Raw genomic sequence first — 18,651 nt, 5'->3', positions numbered from 1 at the left:
CAATCCAGAGTGTCTGACTGTTGTGGAATCAGGAATCTTGTTGGTTACACTAGGAGAGGACAAAAAATGTCTCTGAATGTGTAACTTGCGAATGAACTTCTGCACGTCAATGAATGTATTAAATTTGTTGAGTTTTCTTGGAGGGACAAATTTAAGGCCCTTGTCTAAAATGCGTTTTTCACTCACTGATAATGTTGCTGTACTAAGGTTAAAAATGCCCGCGCCTACTGTGTCCGTTTTCTTTTTGTGCTGGATACGCCTCCCCCCTCTGGTGCCTCGTTTGGTTTTAGGTTTGCCCCACGAATGGGGGTATCCCTGTGAAAATCCTGATGATAAGGGGGCCCTGGTGGATAATTACGATTATATGGAGGTCTAGAGGGGGGTTCATCATTATATGTCATATAGGGAGGAGGGTCACGTTGAAAATCGTAATGGTCCTCGTCCCTAAGGGGTAGATAGCGATTATAAGTGCGAATCGGAGTGCTATGTGAATAGTCATCCCTCCTATGATTATATTTGTCATCTCGCCGGGTTCCATTATGTTCACGGGGAGTGTGTTGATAGCCACCATTAGTGTCACCATGGTGTCTATCTTGACCGTGACTTTGATTGTTTCTACCTCTACCCTTATTTCGGGGTTTGAAGCCTTTACCTTGATGGTTAGGGTATGGTGCTTGAGCAGGGGATCTATATACATAATCATTTGTTCTAGAGGGCCCGATAGGCCTGGGCTGGGGTGGAGGAGGTTCGTAAATCAACCTTCTTTCCATCTCCATAGCTTCAGGCTGTATATTATCTGATGCTGGATTATTACCTGGTTCGGAAACGATTTTTTTCTGCCAATTAAAGACAGAATTAGATTTATAATCATTCACATCACGATTGTATTTTTTTTGCTTTTTAATTCGTTGGTCTTTTTCCTCTTTCTCTAGATGGTTTTTTAGATTGGAGGATAACGTATTATATTCTGATGTGCCTAATGCCGGTGTAAGTTTTTCTCTAATGTCTTTGATTTCCTTGTCAATGGAGGGTAGCCTAGCCTGTTTCTTATCTATCAAAAAATTCAACAGTTTAATACCCATGTCATTAAAAAAGGTAAACCAGACATCAAACTCCACCTCCCCCTGTTGGGGATGTATATCCCAACGTAATCCCCGGGGGACCATCTTTTCCTTGATATATTGCCTCAAAAAGGCGATGTCCCATTGGAGATGAACCTCAGAGACCATCACATTTTTGAGTCTAATAAAAAGGCCACTGACTTCAGTATTGGTGGAATTAGATGTAAATACACCATCAGTATTGAAGGACCTAGAGGTTCTATATTCAAAAATATCCATATGAAAGATAAAGCAAAATGAAACAAGGAGGAAGCTGCAGTGAATAATATGTCACAAAGAAAAATAAAGTAAAAGGGAAAACACTGCGCTAAAGTTAAAACCTGTAACAAGACGGCCGGTGATGGCCAAAAATAGCAGCTAACACTAAAAACAAACAAAGTTCAGCATACAAAAGAAAAAATATGTGTAGCGCTTCAATATTACTGAATATAATCAACATAAAATAATTAATGTGTAATCAACATAAATGTAGAGTGATACAAAAATTCATATAGTTAATAATTTGAGAAAAAGAGTCCATAGGATGGGCACCAGTTTCACAATGGAGCTGATATAGAGATGACTGGACCGTCATAAAACAAAAACAGGTCACTGGGCAAGTATATTCATGTAGGCCAGCTTGTCTGTAAACGTCAAAAGAAGGTAGATAAATACTTCTTACCAGCTCTGTTGGACTCACAAAGTCATATGACAATTGAGTCTGAAAAGGCTTGAGGTCTCACTCTGGGACCAGAGAGTATATGGAAGGAGGTCCGTTGGACTGGTGGAGGAACTTCAAACAGCAGTGTACTCAATGGCGTGTTTCGCAAACTGGAACATCGAGGTAGTTTGGAATCCAGCTCAGACACGGTCCAATACTCCAATCGCCCCAAATGGGGAGAGAAATGTTTGAGGGTTTAAACCACACAGAAGGGAGAAAAGAAAAAAGAGCTCCACATGGTGCGGGTCAAATGATATAAAATACGGATTTATTGAAGTCAAAAAGTTATAAATGACTTGGTGATCACAGAAATAAAATGAAGTAAAGTTAAAAGCAATGTAGGGTGCCAACAGCTAGCCCGACGCGTTTCGACATAAAAGTCTTCGACAGGGGCATGTTGGAACCCACCACATTGCTAACAAATATATAAGGGGTCAGAGACAGTTCCGCCTACAAAGGGGCGGGGACTCCTGTTACAGACCGCCTTTCACAAAACAATGAACAATTTAGATCAGGTCAAGATGAAAATGTTCAAACGCAGTAATCAAGTACACATATCATCTAATATAACCCTTCTATTCACATAAGCAGTTAGTTTAGATTTAGTGATGGTGAAGGATAGATCATAATTATGATCGTAATCGATAGATCGTAATTATCCACCAGGGCCCCCTTATCATCAGGATTTTCACAGGGATACCCCCATTCGTGGGGCAAACCTAAAACCAAACGAGGCACCAGAGGGGGGAGGCGTATCCAGCACAAAAAGAAAACGGACACAGTAGGCGCGGGCATTTTTAACCTTAGTACAGCAACATTATCAGTGAGTGAAAAACGCATTTTAGACAAGGGCCTTAAATTTGTCCCTCCAAGAAAACTCAACAAATTTAATACATTCATTGACGTGCAGAAGTTCATTCGCAAGTTACACATTCAGAGACATTTTTTGTCCTCTCCTAGTGTAACCAACAAGATTCCTGATTCCACAACAGTCAGACACTCTGGATTGAGCAATCCCTCTTTGTTCAACCCAGGTATTCTACCCCCATCTATTAACGTTTTTAAAAATCTCGTTCTAAATGATTTGGATAAGTTACCTATTAAAAGGGTACATCAAGATCCCTCCATAGCACAGGGCCTCAAATCCTTATGTGAAAAGAAAAACCTTATCATTCGCCCTGCTGATAAGGGGGGTGGCTTAGTGGTATTAGACAAAACACGTTACATTGATGAAATGAATAGATTATTGAGTGACGTTACTACTTATAGCCCCCTACCAGGTGACCCTACCCTTAAATATAAAAAAGAACTTACACAGATCATAGATGAAGGTTTCTCTTTGAGTATTCTAAATAAGAAAGAGAGAGAATTTATGATCCCACTGGCTCCACGGATTCCAACTGTGTATCAACTTCCTAAGATACATAAGGACTCAGTGAACCCACCAGGCCGTCCAATCGTCAGCGGTATAGATTCCATTACCTCGCGAATAGGCAAATATATAGATTCTTATCTTCAGCCCTTAGTAAGGAATATACCATCCTATTTACAGGATACAGGCGATACAATTCGACTGCTTGAGAGTGTACAGTATCACGAGGATCTCATTCTAGTTACAGCAGACGTTTCTGCGTTGTATACTAGCATTCCACAGAACTTAGGCTTGGGAGCCGTTGAACTTTTTCTCTCCAGAGATTCTACACTCCCTGTGATACACAGGAATTTCCTTATGCAAATATTAGAATTCGCCATGTCCCACAATTATTTCTGGTTTCAGGGCAATTTTTATACCCAGACCAGAGGGGTTGCAATGGGGGCTAAATACGCACCCAGCCTGGCCAACTTGTTTATGGCCCAGTGGGAGGAGGATGTCGTCTATGCCCTTAATAGGCCAGAATTGGTGCTTTGGGCAAGGTATATAGACGACATCCTCCTCCTGTGGAAAGGCAGTAGGTCATCCCTTGATACCTTCATGGCAACCCTTAACAGAAATGATCGTGGCATACAGCTGACCTTTGAGGCCAGTACAACTAGTATTCACTTTCTTGATTTAGAGGTGACAGTAGTGCAGAAACGCCTAGCCTTGAGAACTTTTTTTAAACCAACGGACCGGAATGGATACATTCCGGTTGATAGTTGCCACCACCGCCAATGGCTTAGTTCCATTCCACGTGGCCAATTTCTCAGGCTTAGGCGTAACTGCACGAATACTAGTGACTTTATTTCACAATCTTATACCATCCGCAAGAGGTTCCTTGATAAGGGTTATGATCCATGTGCCCTGGATGCTGATATTAAAGCAGCTTTACACACTGATAGGGCCTCCCTTATACAAAAGAAAGTTAAAACAGGAATAAACGACAAATTTAAATGGTCGTTTTTCACAACTTTCTCTACACAACATAACGATATAAAGAGAATCATTAATAGGCACTGGAAGGTATTAAGTAGTGATAAAGTCCTAGGGGGAATAATTCCAGAGAAACCTGGAACTATTTACAGAGGAGCTCGATCAATACAAAATGACATCTCCCCCAACGTAATAGACATTCCCAAACCAATACAATTTTTCCCACAGAGCAAAGGATACTTCCCCTGTAAAAAATGCAACGTCTGTATACATAACACGTTGGGTAAAAGGAAAAGTGATTCTTTCACATCCACAGCCACTTCACGCAGGTACCTTATGAAACACTTTACCACTTGCACTACCAGGTATATTGTTTACTTGATCACATGTCCTTGTAACCAACAATATGTTGGCCGTACCATTCGTAACTTTTCCATCAGAGTCAACGAACATCTCAGCAAAATTAAAAAAGGCTGTGATAAACACACGGTCCCGAGACACTATCTCGAGAAACACAATAGAGACCCTACGGGCACACGCTTTCAAATTATTGATAAATTTGTCCCGAACTGGAGGGGAGATTCATGCCTGAGGGGGGTGTCGCGCCTCGAGACTTTTTGGATTTATGAATTGAGGTGCTACTCCCCCTTTGGCATGAACACAGATTGGGACATCAATAGCTTCATCAATCAAGCTTAATTTAGTCAGTTGTCACACTGTATTACTAAATATTTTTTCAAAAAATATTTTTTCACCTTTCACCTTTTCCATGGATTTCTAGTATGTTTGCATAATAATTCATGTAACATTCTACCTCCATGGTACACAATCCACAATCTTCGGTCTGTACCCTATTTCCACGTCACCCAATCTTATAGATATAATTTGTAATCTCTCATATTTCGATTCACTTATTTTTTCACATGTTTCCCATTTTTTCTCCACCCTTTATTGTAACCTCGTGCGATTACATCGCATTTCCTTAACCTTATGTGATTGGGGGTATATACCCTCTGTGAAAAACATATATTTTCATTTGTCTCTCTTAATTATTCGGTATGATCTGTGTATATATTACATTAATTACATTCCAAATCTAACTTAGGGACTGAGATACCCGAGGGTCTGTCTTACTAAGTGGTGCGTATTCAAACGCACAGTATCAGACCCATTATATAATTTTTAAATCTATATATTTTTTAAACCTGTTTCATGTTTTTTCTTCCATCATTAGTGCTCCATGCTAATCTTGATAAGAAGTTTAAGTTCCCTTTTTTGTTTTTTCTTTAATTTTCCACTTTACTATACTCTGCCTTTTAAAATGCAGGATGTTCTTTTAGTTGCTATGGCTACGTTGTGACCCGTCATTTGGTCCGGCCTGACGTAACTGCGCCCTCTGTATAAATATTTTTTTCGCTTGTCCCGGATGTTTGGGATTCTTTGTACACCTCGGCGCACAAAGTGACGTAGTTGCGTCACAAGTCATGACGCATGCGTAATGTCGTCACACATTTGAACGCCGAGACTCGTTACGGCGCCGCCCGCTATGTCCCGCGGCGTCTGACGTATATTAGGGTAAATGGCGCCAATTTTAGACGCCCTTTCCGCCCATCATGCCCCGTGGCGTCTGACGTACATTAGGGTAAATGGCGCCAATTTTAGACGCCCTTCCCCGCTCTCATACGCCTACATGGTAAAGGACCAGCTGACGTTCACAAGTATACGCCCTTTTTTGCGGACGGCTGCCCTCCACAATCACTCCCACATCCTGTCATGTGACATGTATATCGAGTGATTGGTGGAGGTTTCCTTGCCACACTGCACGCCATGACACTTTCCGGTCACCTGATCGGAATTTCTGACCCATGAAACAATACGTAATACTAGTTACCATAGTTACCAATACACAATCCTTGTCTGCACACCGCTAACAAACAAGCTAGAAACATCTAGCTTATACAACGACGGATCATCATGAGATACCTTTTCTTGATTCCCTCAGCCACTTCGGTGATACAATATAAATGTGAATCAGTCCTCTTAGATGATGGTATAACATAATTTATATTGAGGTAATGTTGTATGGCTAATAACTTTACATTAGTGTTAGATGTTTGTTTGCATATGCCCTGTGATTATATCAGACACCTTTGGAAGAGTTTTAGATCAATATATGCAACTGATTCACTCGGTATGTATGTTATATGATCTATCCTTCACCATCACTAAATCTAAACTAACTGCTTATGTGAATAGAAGGGTTATATTAGATGATATGTGTACTTGATTACTGCGTTTGAACATTTTCATCTTGACCTGATCTAAATTGTTCATTGTTTTGTGAAAGGCGGTCTGTAACAGGAGTCCCCGCCCCTTTGTAGGCGGAACTGTCTCTGACCCCTTATATATTTGTTAGCAATGTGGTGGGTTCCAACATGCCCCTGTCGAAGACTTTTATGTCGAAACGCGTCGGGCTAGCTGTTGGCACCCTACATTGCTTTTAACTTTACTTCATTTTATTTCTGTGATCACCAAGTCATTTATAACTTTTTGACTTCAATAAATCCGTATTTTATATCATTTGACCCGCACCATGTGGAGCTCTTTTTTCTTTTCTCCCTTCTGTGTGGTTTAAACCCTCAAACATTTCTCTCCCCATTTGGGGCGATTGGAGTATTGGACCGTGTCTGAGCTGGATTCCAAACTACCTCGATGTTCCAGTTTGCGAAACACGCCATTGAGTACACTGCTGTTTGAAGTTCCTCCACCAGTCCAACGGACCTCCTTCCATATACTCTCTGGTCCCAGAGTGAGACCTCAAGCCTTTTCAGACTCAATTGTCATATGACTTTGTGAGTCCAACAGAGCTGGTAAGAAGTATTTATCTACCTTCTTTTGACGTTTACAGACAAGCTGGCCTACATGAATATACTTGCCCAGTGACCTGTTTTTGTTTTATGACGGTCCAGTCATCTCTATATCAGCTCCATTGTGAAACTGGTGCCCATCCTATGGACTCTTTTTCTCAAATTATTAACTATATGAATTTTTGTATCACTCTACATTTATGTTGATTACACATTAATTATTTTATGTTGATTATATTCAGTAATATTGAAGCGCTACACATATTTTTTCTTTTCTACTACACTATATGGCAGGGGTGCCCAACCTTTTAAGGAGCAAGGACCACTTTAGCGACTTGGTAACCGGTCACGGGCTCCCATGAGTGGCGTGGGCAGATGACAGGTTCGTGTCCACTCTGCATATGCAAATCAGACATGGACACAGCCCTCTCTACACTATGGGCCTTCCAATCTGATCTGCCCAGACAGAAGGGGACGGATTCGACGATTGGAGATAGGCGGGTGTAAAAGAACACAAATCCATTTACATCTGACGCTCTGTAGAAGTGAATGGAGGGTCTGATTAGGCCCAGCTGAAAAACAGACAGGCGGACTGCATCATGTGGAAGGGGCCTAAGACTGCTTTCACACTGATGCACTGCTGTATACCAGCCGCTCAACTGACCTCATCCTTCACTGGTTGTTACTGCTGGCTGTTACTTCTGGCTGTTACTGTTGGCAGTTACTGCTGATGGGTACTGCTGGCTGGTACTGCTGGCTAGTATTAGTGGCAGGTACTGCTGGTGGATACTGCTGGCAGGTACTAGTGGCGCAAACTGCTGGCTAGTATTGGTGGCAGGTACTGCTGGCTGGTATTGCTGATGGATACTGCTAGCAGGTACTAGTGGCAGGTCACAGTTTTCAGGGTACTGTGATAGGATGGCATTGAGATATATATATATATATTGCATATCCCTGATATAAAGATTATAGCAATGTGATAGGTTGTATAACCATAAATGGCAAATGGAAGCCTCCACAGGGGGATTAGAAACAAAATACAGCAGGAGCTAAAGAGTATAAAAGGGAACAGAGGCGCCTCTAAGGGTAGCAATATGGTTACATTTAATGAAGGTATAACATTTAACAACTTACATGGTTGATGATTAATAAAGGCACATCTAAGTACGCATGTATCTGGTGTAAATCGGTCCACATAGACCATCCCACGCCCCGCCGGCTCTCATGGCTGTCAGTCTGAAATCGTGACCAGGAAGACTACCCTGCAGTAGAGCGATCTGAATGTGAGGCTTGAACTGCTTGTGGAGCACAGTGGGAAAGGGATGGCATCAATGGCTATGAGGAGGATGGTCTATGTGGACAGCTGTACCCCGAATGCCTGCATACTTATATGTGCCTGTTTTAATTATCAACCATGTAAGACTCTAAATGTTGTACCTTTATTAAATGTAACTGTATTGCTACACTTAGAGGCGCATCTCTTCTCTTTTATAATCAGTTGTGATTTGACGCTACTTGTTTATTAAGACGTCCAGGGTAGGACTTAGGATGGTGGGGGTCCCTGGGCTTGAGTAACTTTTGGGCCCTAGCTTCTATAGATTAGCGTATTTATTGGCGTATAACAAGTTTAGGAGGGAATTTTAAGGAAAAAAACTTTTAGGAAGGAAGTTTAAGGAAAAAAACTTACATTTAAATGCCCATCAATGCAGTCTTATCAGTGTCCATCTGCAGTCTTGCCCATCCATCTGCAGCCTTGTCCAGTGTCATTGCAGCCTTGTCAGTGTAGCCTTTGTGTAGCCTTGCCCCAGTGTCATTTGCAGCCTTGTCATTTGCAGCCTTGTCATTGCAGTCTTGAAGTTTAAAAATGGCACCACCGAGATAGAGTCCTGTGTATCACGGCGGCTCTCGGGTCCTCTCGGCGGTGTAACGACATTTTCGGCGATCCATCGCAGTTTGCTAGTGACGTTTTGTCGCTGCCATCTTGCTACACCCCACATGCATCCACAGTAAGGATACACTAAGCCCTTGTACACACGGTCGGACATTCTAACAGCCAAATCCGTTGGATTATGTCCGACGGATTTTGTCCGACGGATTGTGTCCGAAACTGTTGCATACACACGGTTGGACAAAGTTGTCGGAAAATCCGATCTTTCAGAACGTGATGATGTAATTTCGTTACGATGGGACTACGTTCAGGCTAGTAGCCAAAAGCTTTGATGTAGGAATTTGATTTGAGCATGCGTGGCACTTTGTCCGATCGGAATTCTCTACACATGATCGGAGTATGTCCGATCGGAGCAGTTTGTGGGAAAATATTTCCAGCAAGTTGGAAAATTTGGTCCGACGGATATTCCGACGGAAACAGTCTGATGCATACCACACACAGTTGGATTATCCGACAAAATGGTCCGATAGGACACATTCGTGTGTACAAAGGCTAAGAAGGGGGAAGCAGACATGTTGTTACACCCACCAGAATTTTGTATTTTACACGTATCTATAACAGTAAAGTCAGTATATATAGTGAAATACAGGACTGTATGTGGTTATATATATATATATGTATATGTCGTTACAGCGGTTCTCGGGTCCTCTTGCAGTCCCGAGTGAAGCCGAGAGTAGCTCGGCTTGGCTCACAGTCATGCCCGGTCCCTGGTTATGTCCATCATAGGGCGGGACTGGGCGTGACTGTGAGCGGAGTCGAGCCGAGTACACTCGGCTATGTATCTCGGCGGGGCCCCCTATTGGGTGGGGCCCATGGGCTTGAGCCCAGTCAAGCCCAATGGTAAGTCCAGCTCTGAAGATGTCACTTCTATATCAAGTCAAAATTTATTTTAAAAAAATTAGCTTGCCTTGCAAAATTATCTCAAATCAAGTTACTCTCAAACCAAGGTTTTATTATACATTTCTTCAGTGTTGTCACATGAAAAGATATAATAAAATATTTGTAAAAATGTGAGGGGTTATTGAAGAAATTACACTTTGCTACAATGTTTGCTTGTATAACAGTGTAAATTTGCTGCCCCCTCAAAATAACTCAACAAGCAGCCATTAACCTCCCTGGCGGTATCCCCGAGCGTGACTCTGGGTTGATTTTCTCTGCCAGGAGCAGTAACCCCGAGTTACACTCGGGGTAACATTGCAGAGCTGCCAGCAGAGATCTTACCTTCTCCTGGTGCTCCAGCGATGTCCTCCGCTGTCCTCCCCTGTGATCACGGCACGATCACCAGCGAGATCACGGCATGGCTTCCTGGTTCTGTTCCCTGCGAGCAGCAATGACGCATGGGAGCGGAACTGAGTGGGAATTTCAAAAAAAGAAACATAACACAAACACATAAAACGAGGCGATACACTGTAATCTGAGAGGATTACACAGTATCATTTCTTTATCTGACTGATAAATATCTAACATGGCATCAAAAAAGCACCACTTAGCTGCAAAATCGCCTTTGGACCAGATAAGTGTCAGTGTTGCTCGCAGAACTGAGCTATAATGAGTCATGGGGAGATTTGTTGTCTGACACTGACACTGATCTGGCAAGTGACAGCGGTGATGATCCTGCACCTGACCTCAGTGATGTACGCACTTGGTGCCATATTGACTGTGAGACGGTCCAGATAGCGCCGCCAAGATTCCCCTTCACTGGATCACCTGGGATGAAGGTAGATTTTGAATGTGACAACCCTCTGGCATACCTGCAATTATTCCTCACTGAGGAGGTAATTGAAAAAATTGTCACAGAGACAAATCGCTACCAAGAGCAGCAATCCGCTACGCTGCATGCCATGTTTTCCCAAAGCAAAAAGTGGGAACCAGTGACCAAAGAGGACATCTGACAGTTTCTGGGACTCATCATTCTTCAGGGGGTGGTGGGGAAACCACTCCAGAAATGATACTGGACCACCAATAAATTACTGGCCACTACGTTTTTTGGTACCATGATATCCGAATACCGATTTTCCCTCATCGTGAAGTATTTCCACTTCACAAACAATAAAGAGTTTGATAAGGCCACGTATCCTGCACCCAAACTAAAAAAAATCTGGGAGGTATGCCAAATTATCGTGACCAATTTCCAGCAGACCTACGTGGCAGAAAGGGACATCAGCATGAATGAAAGTTTGATGGCCTACAAGGGACGCCATGCTGGATACAGTTTATTGCATCCAAAAGAGAGCGGTTTGGCATCAAATCCTACATGCTCTGCAAGTCATCCACTGGCTACATCTGGAATTCGGTCATTTACCCCGGTAAAGGCACAAAGTTCAACCCCAGATACAGCGGCTATGGGATGGCCACATCATCTGTCCTTACACTGCTGGAGCCATTGCTGAACCAGGGATATTGTGTGACCATGGACAATTTCTACTCCTCTCCGGAATTGTTTGAAGTTTTGCAACAAGACCGATGTGCATGGTACCATTAGGCCTAACCGACGTGACATGCCATCTATGTTTTCCAAGAAAAAACAAAAAAACTGAGAAATGGTTGCCTGACAGAAGGGTAAGATGATGGCAATGCGATGGCGAGACAAGGACGTGTGTCTCATGAGCACTGTGCACAATACCTCCACTGCCATGGTCCACACAAAAGATTGGAAAGATGTGCTGAAGCCGCAAGTCGTGATAGACTATAATTGCACTATGGGAGGTGTCAACAGAGCCGATCAGGCAATGACATTTTATCCGGCTATGCGCAAACAGCAAAAAAAAATTATAAAAAGATTTTCTGGCATCTTCTGGAACAATGCCTTTGGAATTCATATATTCTGTACAGAGCAAAGAGTGACAAGCCCCTTGTTCATTCTAACTTTATCTGGAAGGTGGCTGAGCAGATTTTTGTCAAACACCAGGCACCATCAGGAGCTGTGAACAGACCTGGAAGACATGCTGTTGACGTTGCTAACTCAGAACGCCTAACAGGTTATCACTTTATGGACTACATACCGCCAACCGCAAAAAAGGCAGCACCTACCAGGATGTGCGTAGTTTGCTGTTCAAAGAGAGATAGCAATGGAAAGAAAGTCTGAAAAGAAAGCAGGCTCCATTGTCCGGATTGTGATGTCGGACTGTGTACTGTACCTTGTTTCAAAATTTATCACACTCAGGATGTTTATTGAATTTTCTTTGTTTGCCAAATTTCATTATTTTGCATCACATTAATAAATAATATAATTTTATTCAATAGATTATAATTCATGATTTTGTGTTTTAAACTTTATCACATCTGGGATGTCTACTAGAGTCTTATTTGGTCAGGTTTAAGTAAGTGATTACTAAGAATTGCGTGCCTATAATACATAACACCTAATGTCCATGCAAAAAATTGTACCGCTTTTGGTACAAAATTCCTGACATAATCATACCTCCAGGGAGGTTAATCGCTGGCAAGAAAAGTGAGTACACCCCTAAGTTAAAATGTCCAAACTTGAACCAAACTGTCAATGTTTTGTGTGGCCATTATGTTCCAACACTGCCTTAACCCTCATGAGATGGAGTTCACCAGAGCTTTACAGGTTGCCACTGGAGTACTCTTCCACTCCTCCAGGGTTTACATCTGGAGATATGCTTGGCCAGTCCATCAACCTTACCCTCAGCTTCTTTAGCAAGGCAGTGGTTGTCTTGGAGGTGTTTTTGGAGTCGTTATCAAGTTGGAATACTGCCCTGTGGCCCAATCTCCAAAGGAAGGGGACCATGCTCAGTATGTCACAGTATATGTTGGCATTTATGTTTCCCTTAATGAACTGTAGCCTCCCAGTACCAGCAGAACTTTTGCAGCCCCAGACCATGACATTCCCACTACCATGCTTGACTGTAGGCAAGATACACTTGTCTTTGTACTCCTCATCTGGTTGCCACTACACGCGCTGGACACCATGTGAACCAAATAAGTTTATCTTGGTCTCATCACACCACAGGACATGGTTCCAGTAATCCATGTCCTTAATCTGTTTGTCTTCAGCAAACTGTTTATGAGCTTTCTTGTGCTTCAACTTTAGAAGAGGCTTTCTTCTGCAATGACAGCCATGCAGACCAATATGATGCAGTATGCGGCATATGGTCTGAATACTGACAGGCTGACCCCCCACCCCCTAAACCCCTGTAGCAATGCTGGCAGCACTCGTACATCTATTTCCCAAAGACAACCTCTGGATATGACGCAGAGCATGTGTACTCAACTTATTTGGTAGACCAGGGTGAGGCTTGTTCTGAGTGGAACCTGTCCTGTTAAAACCCCTGTATAGTCTTGGCCCCCATGCTGCAGCTCAGTTTCAGGGTCTTAGCAATCTTCTTATAGCCTAGGCAATCTTTATGTAGAGCAACAATTCTTTTTTTCAGATCCTCAGAGAGTTCTTTGCCATGAGGTGGCATGTTGAATGACCAGCCTGAGAAAGTGAGAGTGATAACACCAATTTGAAGACACCTGCTCCCCATGCACACCTGAGACCTTGAAACACTAATGTGTCACATGGCACCAGGGAGGGAACATTTCTAATTGGGTCCCATTTGGATATTTTCACTTAGGTGTGTACTCACTTTTGTTGCCAGCAGTTTAAACATTATGGCTAGCTGCACACTCACTACTTGTAGCACAGTGTAATTTCCTCAGTGTTATCACATGAGAAGATATATAATAAAATATTTTAAAAAATGTGGGTGTACTCACTTTTGTGAGATATATACTGCTTTAATAAAATGTGGGAACATTTAAGTTAAATCTATATTGATGAAAAAGTTAGAGTGTAATGGTTTTGTTATTAAAGCTGTCTAGATATAAGGATAAATTGTTATTGTGTTGTTATTAAACCTGTCAAGATCTTTAGGTGTTATGAAGCGCTTTTAAATCTTTGGAGGCCAGGATTTTGATAATACATTTTAGATGTGTTATGAGATAACAAAGTTCATGTATGATTTTTAACAAATACATTTTCTTTACTTGAGACTGAGCTTCTGATTTCAGCAGTTAGGATTAAATCAGGATATGCCAAAGTATATGAAAAAAACTTGTACAATATAGAATGTAACTTTAACTTGTAAAGTTATATTCTATATTGTAAAAAAAATTGGATAAATACATTTCTCTATGGAATTTGGTTAAAAATGCATACACTTCTAATGCTTATCCTTGACTGAGTGGCATCAGCTCCTTATTTAATCTGTTCCCAACCAACTCACGCAGGTATACTGCAGCACAATGGTTCTCCTGGGTGAAATCCCATATGGGTACATCCTTCCCTTTTTCGGCCACCAGAGGGCATGTGCACACCTGCCATATGACAGGTGACCCGTTGCGTGATCACGTGCATGAGCGCCAGGACATGGATTTGTGTGTGTAAACACACAAATCCCTGTGCTGTCTGAGGAGAGGAAACATGTTGTTTGTTACTACTAAGTAGGAACAGCGATATTTCTCCTCTCCTGCTCAGTCCTATCCCCATGCAATTAGAACACACTGGGGAAACACACATTTAACCCCTTGATTGCCCCATAGTGTTAACCGATTCACTACCGGTGACATTTACACAGTAATAAGTACATTTTTTAGCACTGATCTCTGTATAAATGTCAGTGATCCCAAAAATGTCTCAGAATTGTCCAATCCGTCCATTGCAATGTTGCAGTACCGTTAATAATTGCAGATTGCCACCATTACTAGTAAAAAAAAAAAAATGATAATAAAAAGGCCATAAAAATGCCATACATCTTTTTGTAGACAATATAACTTTTATGCAAACCAATCAATATATGCTTATTGTGACTTTTTTTACCAAAAATATGTAGAAGAATATATATTGGCCTTAACTGATGAATAAATGTGTTGTTTTTTTTATAGCAAAATGTAAAAAATATTGTTTTTTTTTTTTAATTATCTGGCTTTTTTGTTTATAGCGCAAAAAATAAAAACTGCAGATGTGATCAAATACCACCAAAAGAAAGCTCAATTTGTGGGAAAAAAAGGACACAAATTTAGTTTGGATACAGCATGACCACACAATTGTCAGTTAAAGTGACACGGTGCCAAATTGTAAAAAGTGCTCTGGTCAGGAAGGGGGTAAAATCTGGGGGCTGAAGCGGTTAAAGCATCTGCCATTTATTTATTTATAATCAGAATGAAGTTTCCTGCTGATTAGTTTTTTCAGCATTTCATTCTCTGTTATGATGGGTTGGAAATCTGTGATTATCTTCTCATCTCTTCTAGTGCTGGATTATATGTGGTTACTAAAGGTACACAGTTATTTGTTTTTCTCTCTCTTTTTGTATTGGAGGAGATTTTCTCTTCATTTTTTACAGGGCCACATTTATGCATGTGTTGATGGTTTTGTCCTTGTAACCTTTTTTGTGGAATGAGTCTTCTAGTACTCTGAGATGCTAATTTCTGTGGTTTTAGTCTGAGCATATTCGGTGGTATCTGAGGACCTGGCTGTGTATGATGGCTGTTTGTTGCGTTGGGGTGGAAGGTGAAACTGTGGGGATAGTTGCATCTATCAGTGGGTTTCCTGTATATTGATGTATACTGTTGTGTCTAGGAAATTGTCATGTAAGGCTGAGTTTGAGTGATGGGTGAAATTGTGCATTTTTTTTATATTTTCATCACCTTCTGTCCATGAAATTAAAATATCATCAATATAGCGATAGTATCTATACAGGCTTTTTGTTGTATACAGGAACAATAATTACATTGATACAATAATGGATACACTTTATAGAGTATTGTTATTTTAAATATAATAAACAGATTTAACAAACATATCAAGTTTTCACTGAATATCCATCCATTCAGTCTGTACAAGGAAAAGGCTGCGACATTTTTAGGTTAATTTCTTCAAATATCTACATTGTGTGCAGTCTTATTCTCATTTTTCCGAAAGCCATACAATTATTTCTTTACCTAATATAAAAATTAAGGCATTTTTAAAATATATAAAACTACAAAAATGCATTTGGTTGCTTCATATAATTATACATGTGTCCCTTTTGCTTACAGGTTTTGATTTAATAAAATGTGAGGATCCAGGAATACCAAACTATGGTTACAAGATTCGTGATGAGGGTCACTTTGCTGATACAACTATTATGTATAGCTGTAACCCAGGTTACACAATGCATGGAAGTAGCATACTGACTTGTCTTAGTGGAGATCGGAGAGTGTGGAACAAGCCTTTACCCACATGCACTGGTAACCAAAAAGTTCCTATTTTATAAAATAAAACTGTGTTTTTTAAGGCTTTTAAAAGCAATACAATTTATTGCAAGCAGATAATGTTCACTTTGCATTTTAAAATTTTCATTAGCTAAGTGAATAAAGTAAAGATCTGTACTCCAAATTAAGTATGGATAATCCCATGCAAGGGAAATTATACTACATCAGCTTTTTCGCTAAAGGCTAAAAAAAATGATACATGCATTTTGCATTTTTACAGGTAACAAAATATGCATTTTTTTATTTTTTTACACTTCAGCCTGTAAAGCAGGAGAACACAGGTGCAATGCCAGTATCCTGCAGATGCTCAGTCAGCTGTCTGACCCTACCTTCCATATGAGAATACAGTTTCTGAAGAGCAGGAGGATTCAATGGACTGTGAGAGCACTTACCAGAACCCCTAAAGTTCATTGAGAACTACAAGCCATATGCCACAATGGAAGATGATGCTTGTAGTCTATTAATTCAGGGAAACTGTAAATGAATGAGTTTTGAGTTCATGCTTGTGGGAAAGGGTGTAGTAAATCTAAATTGTGTGAGCACTAGGGTATCATCCCGATATAGTAGCACAAGGACAGAGAGTATTTTGGGACTTTAAATATACCCCAGTGTGCACAAAAGAAAAATTATCCTATATCATAGAGTTTGTATAAAAATAATTTTTTATGACATACAATATAAAAACACATATTGCTGTCTGTGAAATACATTACATTGATAAGCAAATTAAATCTTCTGAGAAAGTCAATGCGTTTCGCGTATCATACACTTCATCAGGACCAACTGCCTGTAAATGAATGAGGTAGACACATTGGTGGAGCACGGGCAAGCTGTTTTTAAATTGTGACAGTAGGTGCAGGGAGAGAATCCCCTGCCCACTGTCAAAAGGAGGGATTGTGTGGGGGTGTGGGCAAGTTCTTTAGTAACATGTCACATGTTACACCCTGAATATGGGTATAGCATGTAACATGTTATTAATAGTGAACTTATCATTTAAGCTATGTAACATTCACTTTGCAGTGAACACCCTGAGGTTGATTTGCTAGAGGTATATGAAACGGTTCACTTAGCAACATCAATGTTTACTTGGGCCAGTGTACATCCAGGAGTCAAAGCGAATATTCAGTTAACTAAATAAACAAAGTGCAGCTATAATTACTTTGATTACCCTACATGTGCAAGGGAATTTACAAAAAAAAAAAAGATGTTGTCTTTCACATGAATGGATGATTCATGATACAGCTTCACCTTATTCACTAAGCGAGTACACAGTTACTTTGCTAGGTAAACAGTCCTCATTCCTTTCATAAATGAAACCCACTGTACTCCTTTAGTAAATCAACCTCATTGCTTAAACATATACACAACACACCTGAACTAAACATTACATTGTTAATCGGTACAAAGTTAAAAATATGTTTGTGAAGATACCATGTTAAATTGTTTTAATAGATTAGATTTGACGTAAACAAAAATTGTAATGCATATGCTATTTTTGCAGCTGAGTGTGGAGGTCGGATTTATGCTGTTGCATCAGGGCGCATTCTGTCTGCAGGTTACCCATCACCATATGAAAATAATCTGCACTGCACTTGGATTCTTGAAGCAGATCCAGGGAAAACTATTAGGTAATCTATCTATCTATCTATCTATCTATCTATCTATCTATCTATCTATCTATCTATCTATCTATCTATCTATCTATCTATCTAGCTAGCTATCTATTTAACTACAGTATTGATCTATTATACATAAACAGTGTTATGACTGATTTCTGATTGGGACTCTAAAACAAAGTTAATACTGCAGCTGCAGGAACAGATTCACAGGACTCAATCACTGTGTTTAAAATGTCCGTTCAGTGTCAAAATTTATTATTACATGTTATTTTATACATAGATAAGAAAGGGGTGGTGTGAGATGTTATTAAAAACTAACAAATAGAAATATGTTATTAAGAGCTAAACAAATAGAAATATATTATTAAAAGCTAGCGAATAGAACAATTGCAAAAGTAAAACAGTGAGAAGGGAGGGGGGAGTAGAGAGTGTTTAGTAGGAGAGGTTTCTGTGTGTTAGGTGAAGGTTACAGAACACTAAAGCAAAGGAGGACAAAATGGAGTCTCTTGTGCTTAAATGAACAGTACAGTGAATGTCCATGTCATTTCCCTCCTTTTGTTTATTTGACACCATTCTTCTCCGCGTTACATTCAGCCGATTGCTGGTAACTCCTGTTACATTGGCGCAGAGAGACGGCGTCCTGTTCAGCTCTCTCCTAACTTTCTCACAATAATGGGTTCATCAGGGCTGGTGGACCATTTGTCGGTACAGCGGGTAGTCACACGGAGGCACAGCCTGATGAGGAAGTAAATGACAAATATGAGAAATAGGAACATCGCAATGTAAGCG

The 18,651-nt window shown here is 40.6% G+C and overlaps 1 protein-coding gene across 1 annotated transcript in view; it reads left to right on the top strand.

The window, feature by feature from the left end:
* CSMD1 (CUB and Sushi multiple domains 1) overlaps positions 1-18,651 on the top strand; it is a 2,539,710-nt gene that overhangs the window by 1,902,545 nt on the left and 618,514 nt on the right. Inside the window, exons 24-25 of the mRNA XM_077487775.1 lie at positions 16,028-16,219; positions 17,745-17,871. Of these exons, the coding sequence (XP_077343901.1) occupies positions 16,028-16,219; positions 17,745-17,871 (319 nt within the window). The remainder of the gene's footprint in view (positions 1-16,027; positions 16,220-17,744; positions 17,872-18,651) is intronic.

Source organism: Lithobates pipiens, unplaced genomic scaffold (assembly GCF_037356315.1).
Source record: "Lithobates pipiens isolate NorthernLeopardFrog02 unplaced genomic scaffold, aLitPip1_a1.2 Scaffold_18, whole genome shotgun sequence".
Taxonomy (NCBI): Eukaryota; Metazoa; Chordata; class Amphibia; order Anura; family Ranidae; genus Lithobates; species Lithobates pipiens.
The sequence above is the reverse complement of the archived record's forward strand: the minus strand, read 5'-3'. Positions and strand labels throughout refer to the sequence as shown.